This window comes from Pagrus major, chromosome 3 (genome assembly GCF_040436345.1).
Source record: "Pagrus major chromosome 3, Pma_NU_1.0".
Taxonomy (NCBI): Eukaryota; Metazoa; Chordata; class Actinopteri; order Spariformes; family Sparidae; genus Pagrus; species Pagrus major.
The window spans coordinates 21195512-21213519 of record NC_133217.1 but is presented as its reverse complement, the minus strand read 5'-3'; the positions used below and the strand labels follow the sequence as shown (position 1 = coordinate 21213519).

At 38.9% G+C, this 18008-nt stretch overlaps 1 protein-coding gene across 4 annotated transcripts in view; it reads left to right on the top strand.

Annotated features, from left to right (window-relative positions):
* The window catches only part of phf14 (PHD finger protein 14), a 121305-nt gene that overhangs the window by 52315 nt on the left and 50982 nt on the right, over positions 1-18008 (top strand). For 2 of the 4 annotated variants that reach the window (XM_073463080.1, XM_073463082.1), the window contains exons 12-15: positions 1089-1195; positions 1446-1577; positions 8609-8759; positions 15809-15871. In XM_073463080.1, coding sequence (XP_073319181.1) covers positions 1089-1195; positions 1446-1577; positions 8609-8759; positions 15809-15871 — 453 coding nt within the window. Of the gene's footprint in view, positions 1-1088; positions 1196-1445; positions 1578-8608; positions 8772-15808; positions 15872-18008 lie in introns of all 4 variants that reach the window. The other 2 variants (XM_073463079.1, XM_073463081.1) reach the window with 1 other exon arrangement.

Sequence of the window (18008 nt, the reverse complement as noted above, 5' to 3'; positions counted from 1 at the left end):
AATACAATTTTAAAATGAATATGAAAAGATTGTACAGGCTACCTGTCTGTCTACCCACATACCAGCCTGCCTGCACACACTCTGAGTGCACGCCTGTGAACTCTGCCCTTGCACTCATTACTTAAGACTGGAGTCCTCCACAAGGCTATGCGCATCTACTGCTAAAGCTATTAGCGAGCTAGTGGCACAAGAATGGCAGAGAAAGTTCAGCCATAATTTACCAATAGTTACATGCTAGCATGACAGCACATGTAAGATGTAAGTGAGACACTAGGTAGTTGGATATGGTCAGTGATGACAACGATGCACTGTGCTCACAGTACATGGCGTCTGAGTCTGCTGTTTAGTAGTTAGCTAACTAAGAAGCACAAAGCACACAGCCCCTGAGCCAATAAAAGAGCCACTGGGGCAGCAACACACTCCTTTAGCAGGTAACGTAAGCATTTAGCACACACCTTGGCAGTAAGGTGTAACAATTGCGCTGGGTAGCCTTTCTGGACAGAGGCATGTTTGTGATAGCTGTTATGCTTTTGATTGATTTGATTGATACTTTTGATTGTGGTACTTAACAGTCTTTTATTTATGTATTTATTTGACTATAAAAACTGAGAGAGCTTGTTGCTTATAGCGAACTAGCTGCTAACATGTCTCCAAGCTGCCCAGCGAGAGCTGTGGGGCAGTCGGTGTCAGTGACGTCAGGCTGTGGAGGAATTCCTGAAGGGAGAGGGTGGGATTTTGTTTTGGGGATATTTTTCATAAACATTGGTATATGCATGCAAAAAAAAGTATAATAATAAAAAATGCATAATCTCTTACCTTGTTACTCCTGACGTTTGAGCATGAAAATGACAGTAGGATGTCAAATACTATGATGTGGTTTTTTTTGTTTTGTTTTTTTCAAACGCTACAATATTAAACATTAGTATCATTTAGGTTCCTTGTTATCAACTTTGTTCTGACTTTATTCTGAAAGATTCACTGATTTCTGTGTTGACTTACTCCAGAAGAAGTTATGTTTAAAGTGTTTCAAAGAAATGCTACTGTTCATAGCTGGAAAACAAAAACATTTGTGGACCTTGTTTTGGCAGAAATTAAACACCCCAGCTGTTCTGAAAGCCCCAAAAGAGAGGAAACCCAGCAAGAAGGAGGGAGGATCCCCAGGGAAGTCATCCAGCCTGCCAGCAATCCTCTACAGGTAAACACACAGTGTCTGCAGAGAGGAATAGGGTGATATTGAAACCAGGGTGCATTTGTTTTAAATATCATCGAATGCCAGAGGCAGAAAGAGTGTGCATTACTTGCATGTGTCCATCATTATTTGGGGTTGAGTGTGTGAATTCATTTGTCACACAGTTGTGTTCCAGTGTTTTTACATTGACAAATCGTGACTAAAAATAACAATAACCAGCCTTTTCTCACACATAATGTCACATATTTTCCTGCAGCTGTGGCATCTGTAAGAAGAACCAGGACCAACATCTGCTGGTATTGTGTGACACCTGCAAGCTTTACTATCACCTGGGCTGCCTGGAGCCACCATTAACACGCATGCCCAAGAAGACCAAGAACAGCTATTGGTGAGAGACATGGAAATGTGAGGGGGGTGGGGAGGAGATGGGAATACTGTGTAAGGACACATAAGAGAATTTTACTTAAAGCACAGGACCTTAACGCTTTCCACCAAAAACCATGTAGAGTAAATTAATGTCGGTAGCTGAGAAGTTATAACAAAATGTACAGTGTAAGGCCGCAGAATCACTGAGTGAATAGAGAATAGGGGAGGAACATGACCGTAGAGACAGGGCCACTGTATGTTTTCTTTCTTTAACACAATGACGGATACATCGGTACAGAAAATATGCAGGTGCAGAAAAAAAGATTTACGGAAGAGAAAACTGATTCCTCTATTTCTGAAGGTATAACAAGTTCACCCATTGGCCATATACTAAAACAGGTCCATGCTCCTATCATAAAATATGAGGATGCATTTCTAAATACAGTCATTACACCAAAGTTGGGATGCTACTATTGGCTATTTTTATTGTTGTTTAATCCTTTTTCCTTGATTAATCGATTAGTTGTTGATTAGTAGTTGTGATCTATAAAAGACATCAAATGGTGAAAAATGTCAGTGTTTCCCAAAGCCCAAGCTCTTCAAATGTCTTGTTTTGTCCACAACCCAAATATTTTCAATTTACTGTCATAGGCAAAGAAACATATTTAAGAAGTTGAAAAAAAGATAATTTTGTGAGTCAACCCGATAAATCGATTATCAAAACAGTTAGCAATTGATATAATAGTTGACAACCATTGATTAACTGTTGTAGCTCTACAATAAATCGCCTAACACAGTATGAAGTTTTACCTAATAATCTTAAATAGGCCTCGAGATTTTTAATTTGTTTCTTTAATTTTTTGCAACAACAAAGACACAATGGCTTGCAGATAGGGACTAAAAACAACATAAAGGATTTGGAGATGGGAGATAAACTGTTGATGTACATAGAGAACATGTGTGATGAATGGTCGTTGATGGGAATATGCGGTGTGGAATCAACTCAGGAGAACATTCAAATGTATTGATTATGATGTTTTGTGGCAGTAGTGATAGTAGTTGGTTAATGAATGAATAGAGTGTGTGTGTGTTTATGTCCGTGTGTGTCTTGTCTCTTTTATGTCTAGTTGTATGTCTAGAGTATATATGTCTTTACAGTTGTGTATGCAATAGGGGTGTCATAGTCTTGATTGTAAATCGGATATCAATCGAAATTACGTCACGATCTTGACCGTCAAAATCCAAGGTGGAATCGAGGATTTAGCCACACCCCCAGTGTCATGTCCGGCAGGCGTGCCAAGAGGGAAAAAAACACACACAGCCTGTCGTAGCGCTGAGTGGATTCACATTGGATCCGGTGTCGCGCAAAAACACAGGTTTTCCCATTCATTTTAATGAGGGTAGTCCATGTTGGCTGCGGCGGTGCCTGCCGAAAAAGTTGAGACTGAGTCAACTTTTGGAGAAACACAGCCCGACTTCACGTTGCGGTGGCCAGTCACATAAGCTGGCGGTCAGACTACGACTGAAGCCACAGTGGAGTGTAAAGTGTTCACTCAGTTTGGCTTTGTGCACCAGTTTAAAACACATCTATGGATGCTGAAAGTCACTCTAGGACAGGCATGATTAACCTACTGTGGCAGAGACATGACTGGCGATCATAAGCAGAGTAGAACAGGTCAGTAGCAGGGCATGTTATTTAGACATGGATAAATACTACAGAGGGAACACAACAGACATTTCTCTGTTTAGCGTTAGTTTAGCGTTTAGCGAAAGTTTCACTTTCACTTGGTTCGGTCTTGTCCCCCAGTTTTAAATACACAGTAATGGCAGTAATGACTTTAATATTATTTTTAATCCGTCGATGAGGACAAACAATCACCAGTAGGTCCAGCATGCTAGTAGCAGAACAACATAGCAGCTTTGCCTTTCAGTAAACTCATCAGCGGAGGTTCCCAACATGTCACACATGTGGACCGTGGAGTTACTCCCACACTGCCGCACCAACCTGCGGCATTTCACCACACCACTGTTTGCTATGCGTGTGTAGCATATGCGTCCACAGGCAACACTACATATGTTGTAGGACATCCCTGCAGGCATCATAAAGACGTAGACTGAACTGAGAAAACAACACCACATGATATATATGTATATGTATATATATATATATATATATATATATAATGTGTGTGTGTGTGTGTGTGTGTATATGTGTATGTATATATGTATGTATTTTAAGGCAGGTGTGAAAAAATGCTGTAAACTAAGAAAATGGAAGTGTTAATATTTTATTTTCATCAATCAACAAAATGCAGTGAATGAATAGAAGAGAAATCTAAATAGAATCAATATTTGGTGTGACCACCCTTTGCCTTCAAAACAGCATCAATTCTTCTCGGTACACTTGCACACAGTTTTTGAAGGAACTTGGCTGGTAGGTTATTCCAAACATCTTGGAGAACTGTTTCAGTTAATGACTGTGTTTCAACCTACATGTGAAATTGATGATCATTAGCACCTGTTTGGTATAATTGGTTGATCATACACCTGACTGTAATCCTATAAAATCCCTGCCTTTTTGCAACTGTACCTATAAGAATTGATGCTGGTTTGAAGGCAAAGGGTAGTAACACCAAATATTGATTTGATTTAGATTTTTCTTTTGTTCGCTCACTTTGCATTTTGTAAATTGATAAAAATAAACAATTATTTATATTTATTAAAGCATTCTTAGTTTACAGCATTTTTTCACACCTGCCTAAAACTTTTGCACAGTACTATATATGTGTGTGTGTGTGTGTGTGTGTGTGTGTGTGTGTGTGTGTGTGTGTGTGTATGTATGTACATATGATATGTGTGTGTATATGTATACATGTGTATATGTATGTGTGTATGTATGTGTGTATATATGTATGTATGTGTGTACATATGAGTGTAAAGTAGGGATGCACCCATACCATGTTTTTCAAACAGAGTAGGGATATTTTCATTTGTGTACTTGCCGATACCGATATTTCTACCACAAAAATAACTATTAGGTTACAGATGCACTGAATTGGAAGACAGGATTTATTTTCTTCTCTGCTTGTTACAACAAATGATAATAAATTAAATAAAAATAAATGTAAATAATCATTTTTTCCTGTGTCAACAAAAAGCCTCCACATTGGCACTGTCTTCACATTTGACAAAATGAAACTTGACAAATTAAACAATGAAACTTATTACACAGTTAACACAGTCAACTTAATATCTTGCACAGTCACCACATTTGAATCAAACTAAATATGACACGACATCTCCCCCTAGACACTGACAAGCCGCCCTCTGATGGCTGCCTTCAGATTCATGCAATGTAAGGCCTAATGCAATAAAGTGGTATCGGTGTGTGGTATCGGTGAATTTTTGCGAGTACGAGCATATGAGCGCTGTATCGGCCCGATACCCGATGCCAGTATCGGTTTCGGTGCATCCCTAGTATAAAATTTTGTTAGCTTAATCCATTTGTGGTGATTGTTGCCATGGGTGTGCTGTAGAGAAAATTCTCCCCGAGCTGTCCCAGATTGGGTCTTTTGACCAGTTCACACATACCGACCGCCGGTCACAAGAGTGCGTGCTGATCTGCCCCTGATCTGGGGCTTTTTGTCACCAAGCTCCAAAAACTGGGACATAAAAGATCTGGTCTCAAAACTTGTAGTGCGAACTTAGTGTTTCTCATGGTGTTTTTTTCTTTTCCTGATCAGAAGGATAGTTCCACCTCATTGCAGTTGTAAACAATGACACCCACTTTGATACGAGGGAGAGGCGACGTTATTCATGGGGCCGCAAACTGGAGTGTGTGTGTGTGTGTGTGTGTGTGCGTGCGTGTGTGTGTGTGTGTGTGCGTGTGTGTGAGTGTGTGAGTGAGTGAGTGAGTGAGTGAGTGAGAGAGAGAGAGAGAGAGAGATTGTGTGCGTGTACAGCAGGGGACAAGGGGCGTGTCACATCGCCGACTCTGACAATGCGGTGTGTCATAAGGTAGTATGTGACAGGTGAGTTTAATTTTAAACTAGTCAAACAAAGGAAAAGAAACCTAGACCATGAATTCAAAACACTGGCTTCATTCACTACTTGCTGAATTCATTGAAAAATTCCAGATTGTGTTTTCAGCTTTCTCAACACTATAATCTTTAGCTTCCACCTGGTGTTAGCAGCACACCTAACAGAATTTTAAGCTCAGTGATTGAAGTGTTTTTTACACATAGGCTTATACCTTTGACTTTTTATCAAAGAGTCAGATATTTTCTTATTTAAACTTATTTTTTGTACTAATGATTTAACCAGGAGAGTTTCGTGTTACAATCCACCCAGAAGTACTCCAACTGTGACTCACACATATTGTCTGTGAGAAAAATGAATTGGACGTTAAATTCCAGAAGCAGAGGCACCCAAAATAGCCAACAAGGTCCACCAATCAAATGGTTCTGTTTACGTTACAGTGACAGATGGATAGGGTTTAGCATACTGTTGGGCCATACTGGTCCGATATGTGTGAGATACTGGTTATCCATTATTCCATATTTAGAGAATAATAACTTTGACAATAATAGTTGATGCTAACATCATAAAGCATCTTCACCCTGTGAGTATGAACTGAAATTGCTTTTCATATTCATTCTTTGTCTACTATGAGCAGCATTAGGATCCACAGTTTGTTTATTCATATTAGTCCTGACATTTGAGGCCAGTCGGTGGCAGCTGGATTATCAGATGACGGATGCTAAGATGGTGGAAATGTCACAGTCACTTCCCTCAACTACTGCAGTTCCTTATCTAGAGAGATGTAGTGCATCTGTTCTTCCACATGTGATAGTTCTAAGATATTTTCTCGTTTAGTGGAAAAGAGAGAAGCTTCTCTTTCTATAGTAACTGAAAGAACTGAGGAGGTGCAGCTGGTGTTACAATACAGAATGTGTTTGTGTAAAACAATCTGTTTGTGACAGTAATTCATTTTGCATTCATTTTTGGCATGAAGATCTTTTGGTTTATTGGGTGAAAATTAGAAACTGTTGAATGATTTAAGTGTGTGGGTGGAGAGTCATGACTAATTACAGAGTTGTGCGCATACAAAAAGCCACAGAGACTGCAGGTTACTCTGTTCCTTTGTACAACAAACAGAGGAGGCAGAAGCTGCTTGTTTTTGGAAACCTCATTACTGATTGTAAAGCAGTATCCATTCCACATCTAACTTTGACTTGCTGCAGTAAATTTCAGCATTATCTAAATTGGTTGTTGTTGGCTTGAACCTCTGATAAGGTGCAGACTTTTTCAAATGCTGAAACAATTCCAGGAATTGAAATAGTGAGTTTGGTACTGGTCATCCATAAATGTACAGTATGTGTTATCCATCATCCACTCTGAAACACAGTGATGAGTGTTGTCTCCACTCAGTATATATACTGCTGTTTTCTGCATGGTTTTAGGGTTTAAATTTGAAATGATACACACCCAGTGTCCAATTGAATTGGTCACCTCTATTATTTTTAAAGTAAAACATTTTTAATGTGATTTAAATTACAAATGCGCTGATTGCAATTTTAAAAGTTTGACCTGCTGATTCTGATTTGGTTGATTCCAACTTTCTTTCTGAGAACTAAAATCGACAACACACAAAAACATTTTTTAATGGAAAATGTATATTATTATTATTATTATTTATATATTCATGATAAAAAATGAATGATTAAACAAGACGAGTAAACATTACATTTTACCTTACTGCACAAGGTTACAGGTCCTTCCCTCACTCAAACAAATCTCAAAATAAAGTGCTCCATAAAATCCAACTGAAAATGAACTACAGTATTTCCCGTAATCGTTATAGGCCATCCACTGGTCACCGGTAATGGCCAATCATACTGAGTGACAGGAACTAGAGATTAAGTTGAGTTTAGGTCCTGGTACTTCTCAGTGAAACAGGTCCACAACATACCATTATATTTACAGGAACACTTTTTGATATAATGCAGTCATAAGCTACAGCAATAACACACACTACTAATTATCTCTCAACAAGATTCTGCAGCCATGCTACAATAGAGGCTATGTGAGACTTCATTTAGGCAAAGTGATGCTAATTTCTAGTACTAGCATGCTCTTGCTCTTAATGATAATGATGTTGAGAGGGTATAATGTTGACCATGCTCATCATCTTAGTTTAGCCTGTTAGCATTCTGACACTAGCTTGTTAGCATAAAAAAGTACACCTGGGGGTAATGGGACTGTCCTTAGTTTTTCAGGTGGTTAGATATAAAACAAAGTATGGGACAAATACAAATTCTGATCCGATGATGGTGGGGGTTGAAAAGTCAGTGGATGCAATTTCTCACGGAATTCCATATATCAGCTCTACCTAGCTAACATGGTGATTTTGTTGGTTTCCAAACAGTTGCTTTGTTTCTAAATACTAAATACTATCAGATCTACTGGCAAGTCAATATTCAGTAGAATATTTGTAAAGATATCTCAGGTTGGACCAAAGATTGATCAACGGACGTTGTCATTCCTCGAGCCACACTGCTACCATGGTGGATAATCTCTGTGAAGCATCTCTGTATTGTCAACATGTACAGAACTGGAGTTGGGATGTGGTTAGACTAGCTTAGCATGAAGGCTGGAAACAAGGGGAAACAGCTACCCTGTCTCTGTCCAAAGTTAAGAAATGGGAAGATATATTTGTCTAGATGTTTTAAATTGCTGCTCATCACCAATAAAAGTTACAGATTACTTTATTCTGTTTAAGGACAAACTGTATCAAAGAACAGCGTTAAGTACCAGCGGAAATTTAAGAATTTGCAAAAATAGTTCTTTATCAGAAAGAAGTCCAACATATTGGTATGGTGGTTTCTTCTTTCTTTCTTTTTTGTCACGAGCAATGCTGCTCATGTTTTTTACCTTTTGATCATAAGCAGCTGTGAGGGCCTGTTTTTCTTTTTCAGTGTAAACTAAAGATTTGGGCCTGTGATAATAAAATCAATACAGTTCATTGAGAAGAGCTGTCTTCCGTCTCCTCAGGCAATGCTCCGAGTGTGATCAGGCCAGCAGTGATGAGGCTGATATTGCCATGGAGACGCTACCGGATGGCACGAAGAGGTCCAGGAGGCAGATCAAGGGACCAATCAAATTTATCCCACAGGAGATGTCGCCAGAGCCCAAGAAACATCAAGTGAGAGGCACGGTGTGTATCAGCACACTGGAAATATAAAATGTGATCAGAAATGTATTTCATCCTGAAAACAAAAACTTCTCTTGTTACGGCTATAATAACAGATTTGTATGCTCAACTCGTCCTCCACTCTAATTAGAGTGTAACTGATTTCAGTGTTGGCTTATTGGTTGATCTGTATTGATCTCAAATAATTAACTTGAGTTCTCATTAATCTCATGCTCTCCTTAAGGCTTCACAAAGTTGCACAAGGTGATAATGTTAGTGTTCCCAGGAGCACAAAATAAAAAAATTGTAATCAAAAGCACTTTGTTAAAATATAAAAGTCAGTGGAACAATAAACAGACGTGGACCTCCTCTTGATGGAACTGAGGCAGGATGCATCCAATCCACACAAATGAGAAAATGATTGTTATTGTTTGTTGTATCATCACTTCATTTGATAAGAAGCAAGAAACAAGAGCAGGAAGGAAAGAGCCTGGGGAAATAATTTGAAACAAAAGGCTTCCTAGAAGGAAGTCTTAAAATCAGTCTTCTGTCACACACTCCTCACAAATTCTTGTAAAAAAAGCAAGACTTAAATTTGGTTTGCATTGTATCTGCAGGGCAGTCTAGTAGTTCACAGGTTTTTTTTAAAATAGGCCTACAGAAGTATGAAGAAGCAGAAGCTCCAACTCAACAGGCTAGAGTCTCAGCCTACAGCTCAGTCAGGTAATGAAGCATCAGGCCTCTGCAGAATTAAAGCATTGATGTCTGCATTCACTGCACTACGTGATGTGGATTTTCTAACTTAGAGTAGTTTCATGAAAAAATTATTGATTTGTGCACTTTTCATTAAGATGAAATCTCTAGAAGATAGAGAGATGATTTCAGGCAAGTGCATTTAAATGTCAGTCCAGACTTATTAAGAAGTTAAAGGACAGGTCTAGTGCTGTCAATCTTCATCTATAATCCCGTTCAGTTTTCATTCCTTATTATTTTTAATATTGAATTATATTTGAATTAAAGCTCAAATGTATTTATTTATTTATTATTATCAATATGCACTATGTACTTCTACACTGTATACACAGGCTTATGCATTGCCAATGCCACTATCAACATGTGGTTGTTATACGTTCTGTCCACTAGAGAGCATTCACAGAAAAAAATGTATAGATTTACTAAGTAATAATAAAAATGCTAAGACGCTGATAAGCCCCGTGATGAGGAGTGAGGCATAGCATCTGATACTGTCAAGTTAGACGTTAATGTTAGCATATTGATCATGAGCTTGTGATTCAGAAAGCTTGACTGTTCATCCGACAGGGGGAAGCATCTTGTATTCACAGATGTTTAGGCCAGAAACTATCATAGTACAGACAGAAAAGTTTGTGTGTGGGAGCAGATCAGTCAGACACTGAATGTTGTCAGTGACTGTTGTCCTTTTATCACTCTACACATTTTACCCTTGTCAACAGCTATCAAGCCAACCCTCAGCTAACGTAGCTAAGTTAGCTACCTAGCTGGTCTCGGTGAAAACCCACGTTCAGCACTTTTTTCATCCCAGCACTCTGCTGTGTGTTATCGCCACTTTCCTATCAGAATAAAAAGCCAGGGACATGGGGCCCTGGGCAGAGCCAGATTAAAAAATGCTCTTTGTACTTGCTAATAGCATGGAGAAATTATTGTTATTTGTCCAGAGCTAACTTTTCTTTTAAAAAATTATATTTTCTTAAATGTATACAAGTATACTAGGTGAACTTATTTCCATGTCCTTTCCAGTGGAAGTTTGAATCTTCACTGGCCTCACGATTCAGCTGCCAATGATTTGAATGCAAAGTGATGCTCTATGTATCTTAATGCAACTCAATGCATGGCATTCTCAATTTTCAACATTGCTGCACATGGCTACTTTTTCAATCATTTAAATTCCCCATTTATTTAGAAAGTCCTTAAAAATCATGCTAGAACTGTCTACAATATGAATGCTGTATCTTTTAATACCAGTATCTGTGTGACCCACCTCACTAAATAAATATTACAAAAACAAAACATAAATACATCTGCAGTGCATTAAAAGTGTGCTGTAATCTACAAATATATTATTTTCACATAGCAGCTCTAAGACAGGGCACTTACTGAACGTGGAAAACATCACAAACATGACTCTGCTGCACATACCTTTCTTGGGATTGGACGGTGAAGTTGACAGTGCCTCATCAATTCTAGGCTGATTAGCTCGGCTCTGTGTCTTGTCCAGTTCATGTTTCCCAGCAAGTTCATAAAATCGAATATGTCCACTTTCAAAACTCTTTGCCTCCTTCCCTTATCTCCCAACATGAGTAAAGTTACCCTCATGTCCACTTACAATTCAAACGTGCCATTGATGTTGCAGCGTAACTTTACAACTTTATTGTCCAGCTGAGGCCAGACAATCAACACAAGATGCAAACTCTCCATTATGCTCTATCTCTGCATCGACGCAGAATTTTTACTGTCCAGTCCTGCATGCACAGATATGGTTTTCTTTGAATCATAATTTACATAAGTTAACGTACATCCTCAAAACTTTCTGTGAATTTTTATTCTTAAACTGAGTATTGTTGGAACTTTACCAAGTAAAATCATACATACAAACACAAGAGGCTTTTAATGGTATCTTTTTTCTTTTATTTTGACCCAGAATGTCTTCAATAGTGGGCAAAACACAAAATATGACCTAATACAGCATGATGATGAGAAAGCTAAAAACAACAGACGTGTATTATTACTATTAACAGCCGAAATTGATGTTCAAATGTTGAGAATCAATGACAGAAGATGTTCACACAGTTGGTGAAGTCAATTTTGTGTCAGCGTTGCCATAAATCTTCTGGCTGTTTCCCTTTGACTTCTTTCTGTGACCATAGAAGAGCGACGGTGTAACATTTTGTGTCAGCTGTGAGAGGGGACAGAACCCTCTCTCCATCCCTCACTGGATCTGACTTATCTGTACCGACCATGCTCTGATCCTGCGATACAGAGCAGCTTCCCTGCTCCCTCAAGAAGCACTCCAGATTGATATCTGACAGCTCGGTGGTGAGGAAGGGGGGGAGGGCTGGGCTTGTCTTTCACTTCCCTTTTTTTCCTCCACTGTCAATATGTGACCCTGTGCCACTCACCTGGGACTGGAGGGAACTTTCCTCTTGTGACTGTGGACGCTCACAGCAGAGTCAATTCCACTGAAGCTGCTCCTGACTACAGTCTCTGTTGAAAATAGAGAAATGAACAAAGGAAAGGAGGAGCGTCTCAACCACTTCTCCCCTCCCTGCACTATATCTGTTTTAGAGGGGAAATAGTGGAGTGTTAGAGCACAGTGGCAGTCTGGGTTAATGTGTTTTTCTGTTCAAGTTTGGAAACCAGGACCCAGACATGTGCCGAAGACCCTGCTGGAGCTCTCAGGGATTAAGCAGCTTTCTGATTTTTCTCACAGCCACAGCCACTAGGCCAAGGCACTTCAGTGCAGCATTTATCTTCAAATGCAAGGCCTGCAATGGCAGATTCTAAAAGGACCCTGCTTTGCATTTTTAATGCTTTTACCAGGGCACCCAGGCACTGGCACTTCTCTAAAGCCATGTTACAATTTATCAGGACTGGCTAATCGACCTCCTGCTGGCCTCTGAGGCTGCAGAGTGTATGTGGGTGTTGGGTAGTTCTTATGTAGGGATGGAGCGTGTGTGCGCACATACACACATTTACATTTGCCCAAAAGGGCTAACATGGACCAGTGCCACTTTGATGAAGCTGAGAGTCTTGTGGTTGTTATTCATGGCCTGTAGTTGGTAGTGCCGACTGGAGGAAAACCTTTAAAGTCAACCTGTGAGCTCCATTTGATTTAACATGTATGTAATGTGGCAGCTGTAAAATTAATGCTCCATAGCACACTCAGTCTGGATACAAGAGTGTTTGAGATGGGCTGTGCAAAATCATGCAATGACATGCAAAGTTTTTAAAAAGAAAAAAATATATATGCAAAAAAGAACAAGGGAGCAAATGATGTTATGTACTTTCTATTAATATTTAAGGGGAAATTCAGGTTTGGAGAGGCTACCTGCAGGTGGTACTACAAAATACTCCTCTTAATGGGTTATGATTTACTGCAGCCCCCTATCACCACAGTGTTAGTACTAAAACGTCCCATATGAACATATGCCATTAATCAGTTGGAAATTATGAGAATTAAGTTAATATATCTGGTTACTACCACTCCCTATGCTCTGTTAATTTCTCTAATCCTGTGTGAAATGATTCATGCTTGTTAAAGATGCACTGATGTACTTAATTAAAAGATTGATTTTGCCTGGGACTTATAAACTGCCTGCAGTTTTAATTTCCTCACCTGAGCAGAGCCTGAGATTAGCTATGCTGTGTGGCTGAGTGTTTTTAGCTGAACCAGCTATTGAACTGCACTCTGCCCTCCCCCCTGGCCTTATAGATTACTTAACAAGACACTACTTTAATGCAAAAATAACTAAATAATGTCAGGCCTTTTGTTTGGCAGAACAGTCACAGGAGAGATAGTGAAGGTCTATATGAGCCAATTGGCAGCTTCTTGCAGTTAGCATTCTTAATGATAAGTGCTCCATCTGGCGAGTGGTAGTGAGCCAAAGGCGACAGATGGAATTGTTTTCACAATCTGTTTAAATATGTTGTCGATTTTTCTTCCCCTTTTAAACCCTCCCCAGCAGCTCTGACGCTCGCTTGCTAACAACAAGAAGATGTTTGATTCTTTTTTCTTTCATGCTTGGTTCAGTCTTCTGCAAAGAGAAAACACACTTCAGAGCAGTGTAGTGTATAGTAGTGTTGCTAAACATCTATCCAGCCTTTTTGACTTCCATAGATAGAATGTAAAGGAATGTTACCGGTGTCCTGGCATGTACAGCAGTCATATTTAGTGCCACAGCATGACTAGTTGTGGAGGTGGCTAGCCAGTAGTGCTGTCAGTCAGGCTGCCTGCTTGTGTTGAAATGAAGAGATTAGTGGTTAGGACACAGAGGGGCACTGAACTGATCAGCTTTGAATCCTCACAATCTAAACCACATCTTTAATGTGTCCGAGTTTGTCAGTCAACTTTCTTGTGAACAAAAGTTAATTCAGCTTTTCCCTTCTATTTCTTTCTACCAACGATGTAGGTTTGGTCTCAGGGGTGGGGCGCAATGAAGTCTGGGGTTCTTAAAGATATACATGTAAGATTTCTACATTAAAATGTCTAAAAATGACGAGACCTTTGTTATATATTTTGTTGAGTTGTGTACATTATCCCAAATGTTACCAACAATATTCAAACCTAGAGAAATCTGCAACTTTACTGAAGGTAATGGTGCATTTCATTTGGTTACCTGTCACTATAACTTCCAGGAGAGAGTCCAAGAATGAAAAAAGAGGTCAGCAAATGAGACCGCATGAATAAAGGGTCATTGGGATATGTTGTTTGTGCCAGAATGGGGAATGTTCCAAATCTCTCTCAAAGTTTTCAGGCCTGTTTTTTGTGCGATATATACGACCTATGTGTTTGCAAAGGCAGGAACAGTTAGGAATAGCTCGAAGGTGGGGACACTAACCTTTTATTGTCAGACTCGTGTCAAATTGGTTTTCAAATGTTTGTCAATCCACATTCTTAACCATAGCTAGGGGTGGTCGCTATTCTGTCTAGAAACTCTGTAAGGTCTTGCAAAATCTGCAAGATATTAATTTTCAGGATTATATGAAAGCAGCTATGGACGATTTTTCATCAGTTAATGATAATAGTGCTGTTTCAGATTCTTTTTTAGTAAGAGGCAAAATGATCGCAGATGAAGCTTTGAATGAACGTGAAAAGAACCGTGAAAGGTCAATAAGCAAATAATTAAGATGAGACAAAAGCAATTTGAATTGAATGACAAGCCAGGAAAGTTGTTGGCCACGCTGTTGCAGGGTTCACAGGAAGTAGATCTATTTTCAAAATCAAGTCGTCATCTGGGGAAATCTTAACCAAGATATAAATAACTATTTAAGAGATCTCTATGAACAGTTATATCCTTCTAACTGTACTGCAACAGTTGATGATATAGAGAAATTCCTGGATTCTGTCAATTTACCTAAAATCAGTGAATCTGCTAAAAGTGATCTGGATTCTAATTTCACTATTAGAGAAATTAAAGGGGCAATTAAATAATGTCCTAGCGGTAAGGCGGCAGGCCTGGATGGGTTTGGTGCAGTTTTATCAGACCTACTGTGATTATATCACCCCCTTGTTGTCAAGAATGATTAAACGTTCCACTGTTAACACATTTTTTCCATAATCCTTTGAGGATAATATTTGTCTAATACTTCAAAAAGGTAGGGATGCCTCAGATCTGCTGGTGTATACAACCCTTAGTCTTTTAAACAATGACTAGAGAGTGGTAGCACAGATGCTGGCCACTAGGCTCAGCATACATATTTCATCTCAAATACATCTTTATAAAAACATACTTTTTAAAAAAAAATTTAAGATGGATTTGGGAACTTGTCTCAGGGATACATCTTGAAAAGACAATAGACATTTTAAGTCTCCCGGATCTTAGTAGAAGGCCCTATGTGATATGCGGGTGGGACATTCCTTGTCATATGTCTTGTTTAGGCTGAAACTTGGTGTGTATATCTCTTACTGGTCTGGCTTTCTGTGGTTGTTGTCTTTTGTTGGTGTTGTTTTTGAATGTGGTGTATGTGTGTTTGGTAGTTGGTTTTTAGTTGTCATTCTGTTTGGTCTGTATGATGAAAATTAGATATAATTTTAACTATCATTTTACAACACCAGTGTTGCAAAATGAACCTGAGTTTGTGAGTCCCTTTATGCTACATCATGATGTTGTATTGCATCTATACTAGTAATGACTGTGACTGATGTACAACAACTGTCCTTTTTAATAGGCTATTAGAGCCCTCAAAACCTGGCCTCAAATCTTACCCACTCAGAAGAAAGTGCGAAGAAAAAAAAATTCACTGAAGAATTGTAGTGCTTTGTGCCTTTGACCACTGCTTAAGAGTGAAATGTTTTTGTTTTGCAGAGAACCAGGGGGCAGAAGAGGAAGAGAGTTCCCATCTGTGAGGATCGAGAAGATAAAATCGAGGTTTGTCACATAATTATTCTACAGAAAACTACTGCTGTTGTTCCAGCTTACATGCTACTGACATATTCCAAGTCTGTATGCACCAGTTCAGCTTTGCTCTTACCAACTTACCGTATTGCGTATATCTAACAATATTGACCCTTCTATGAAAAGTAAGATATCAGTAAATGGATTTCATCAACCTCAGATATCTTAGTAAATGTGTTTTTATTACTACACGGCTTTTTATATACCAAGTCAGAGAAATCATTACAGTATTGTGGGGGAGTAATGTAATAATCAGAATATGAAATTCAAAAAGAAACCTGCCTCAACCTGACCTACAGAGCTGCTACCCTCCTAAGCCCTGGTAACTAGGGGCATTATTATACATGTTTTTAGTCAGTAGAAGGGCAGTAATAACTTTTTTACTTACTTATTTTCTGTGGTTTAATCATTAATCCTTTATTAATTTTGATTATTTAGTGTAATAAGTGCCAAACATAATATGAAATTTCAGAGATTCAGTTTCAAGATAGCTGAAGTGTTACATTTATTGAGGAAGCATGTAACTTTTGCTTTCGATATGAAGCTGTGCAAAGCAATGTTTGTTGTATTTACTTGATAAATAATTAAGACACTTGATTACTTTATGTCAATGGATTCACAGACTCAGAAATCATTTCACTGCTGGCTGGCTCCAGCAGAGAAAAATAAGTCAACATTTTGTAAAATTCCCTTTTTTGCATTCTTTACAAGAGTGAAAGAATGGTTTTATGTTAACTACAGAGCTGGAGGCAGGAGGTGTTAGTCTAGCTTTGACTGGACATCAACTGATTATTTTTGACAGAGCTTGGTTAATAAGCCTCACTCGGGCCAGTAAGCTCTGTGTAAGAAATAAGATGTATAAGGCCTTCCCACGTGCAACCAAATGCATTGTTAACACAAATTGATGCAAAGATGAAGTAGAATGATTTCAGTCAACTTTGGCTGTAAGAAATAATCAGAATTATACTGAGTAACAATTTAACTTGCATTAAATTTACCTCTGGGCACCACTCTTAAAAAAGGGAAAATGATTCTCGAGGTTGCTGCTAAGTTCTTGACATTTTTTCAGTGACCATAATACTTCATACAGTAGTCAACTCCATCATATATGACTACACCCACAACTTATAATTACTAAACATTCAAATGAATAAATAAGTGCAACCATGAATACAGTGGTGGACCACCGTATACCAGATGAAGCAGTATGTGATTTGTTATTGATGAGAGACCTTACTTTAAATGGAAGATGCTCTGCCTTTATACAGCGCTTTTCTAGTTTTTCTGACTACTTAAAATGCTTTACAACACAAGTAAGTATGCATGCTTTCTCACACATTCTTACACTGGGTGCTCCTGGAGAAGGCCATACTCCCATATTTGAAAATGTATCAATTAGTAGTACCTTCACCTTTGTATGACAAACTTGGTTCTTTTGTTTCTTGTCCTTCGGAGTCCTATGCTTCAATGTCTGTGTCCATCACCTGACAATTAGATGGAAAACACAGATAATGTGTTAATTGATGACCTGTTGAGATGTTAGTGTAGTTTTGAGTTTTGGAGAGTTCCAGACTAGCTGTTTCTCCCTGCTACTAGTCTCTACGCTAGGCTGACCATGTCCTGACTCCAGCTCTGTAGTTAACACACGGATATGAGATTGATCACTCACTCTTGTCAACTCTTTCTCTCTTGACAAGAGATCTGATCCAGGAAAACTAATGGGGCTTATCTGTGGCACTTTTGGCCCTGAGTCAAACTGTGCAGCGCTGATGTGCGGTTCCATTACCAGTTTAACTGTGCCAAATTGTGCTGAGCCATGGCTGAGATGGACTGTCTCTGGAGCGGAGTAGAGTGCTCCGGACCCGCCTTTGAGCGGGTTGCAAACCCCCTCAAACAATCCTGTGTTTTAATATTGATACTGAGACCAGAGAGAAAAGCGTTTTTAAAAGTCCTCATCTTCAGCTCTCAGTACTTTTGTTGCTTCTAACCGAATCTCTGTGGTTTGAAGTTTAGTTTCTCTCCTGTGTCCCTGTTTGGTCTTTCAGAAATTTGCTTTATTTTCTTTCCTTTTATTTCAGGATTTGTGTGGATTAAGTTACTGCTGGTAAAA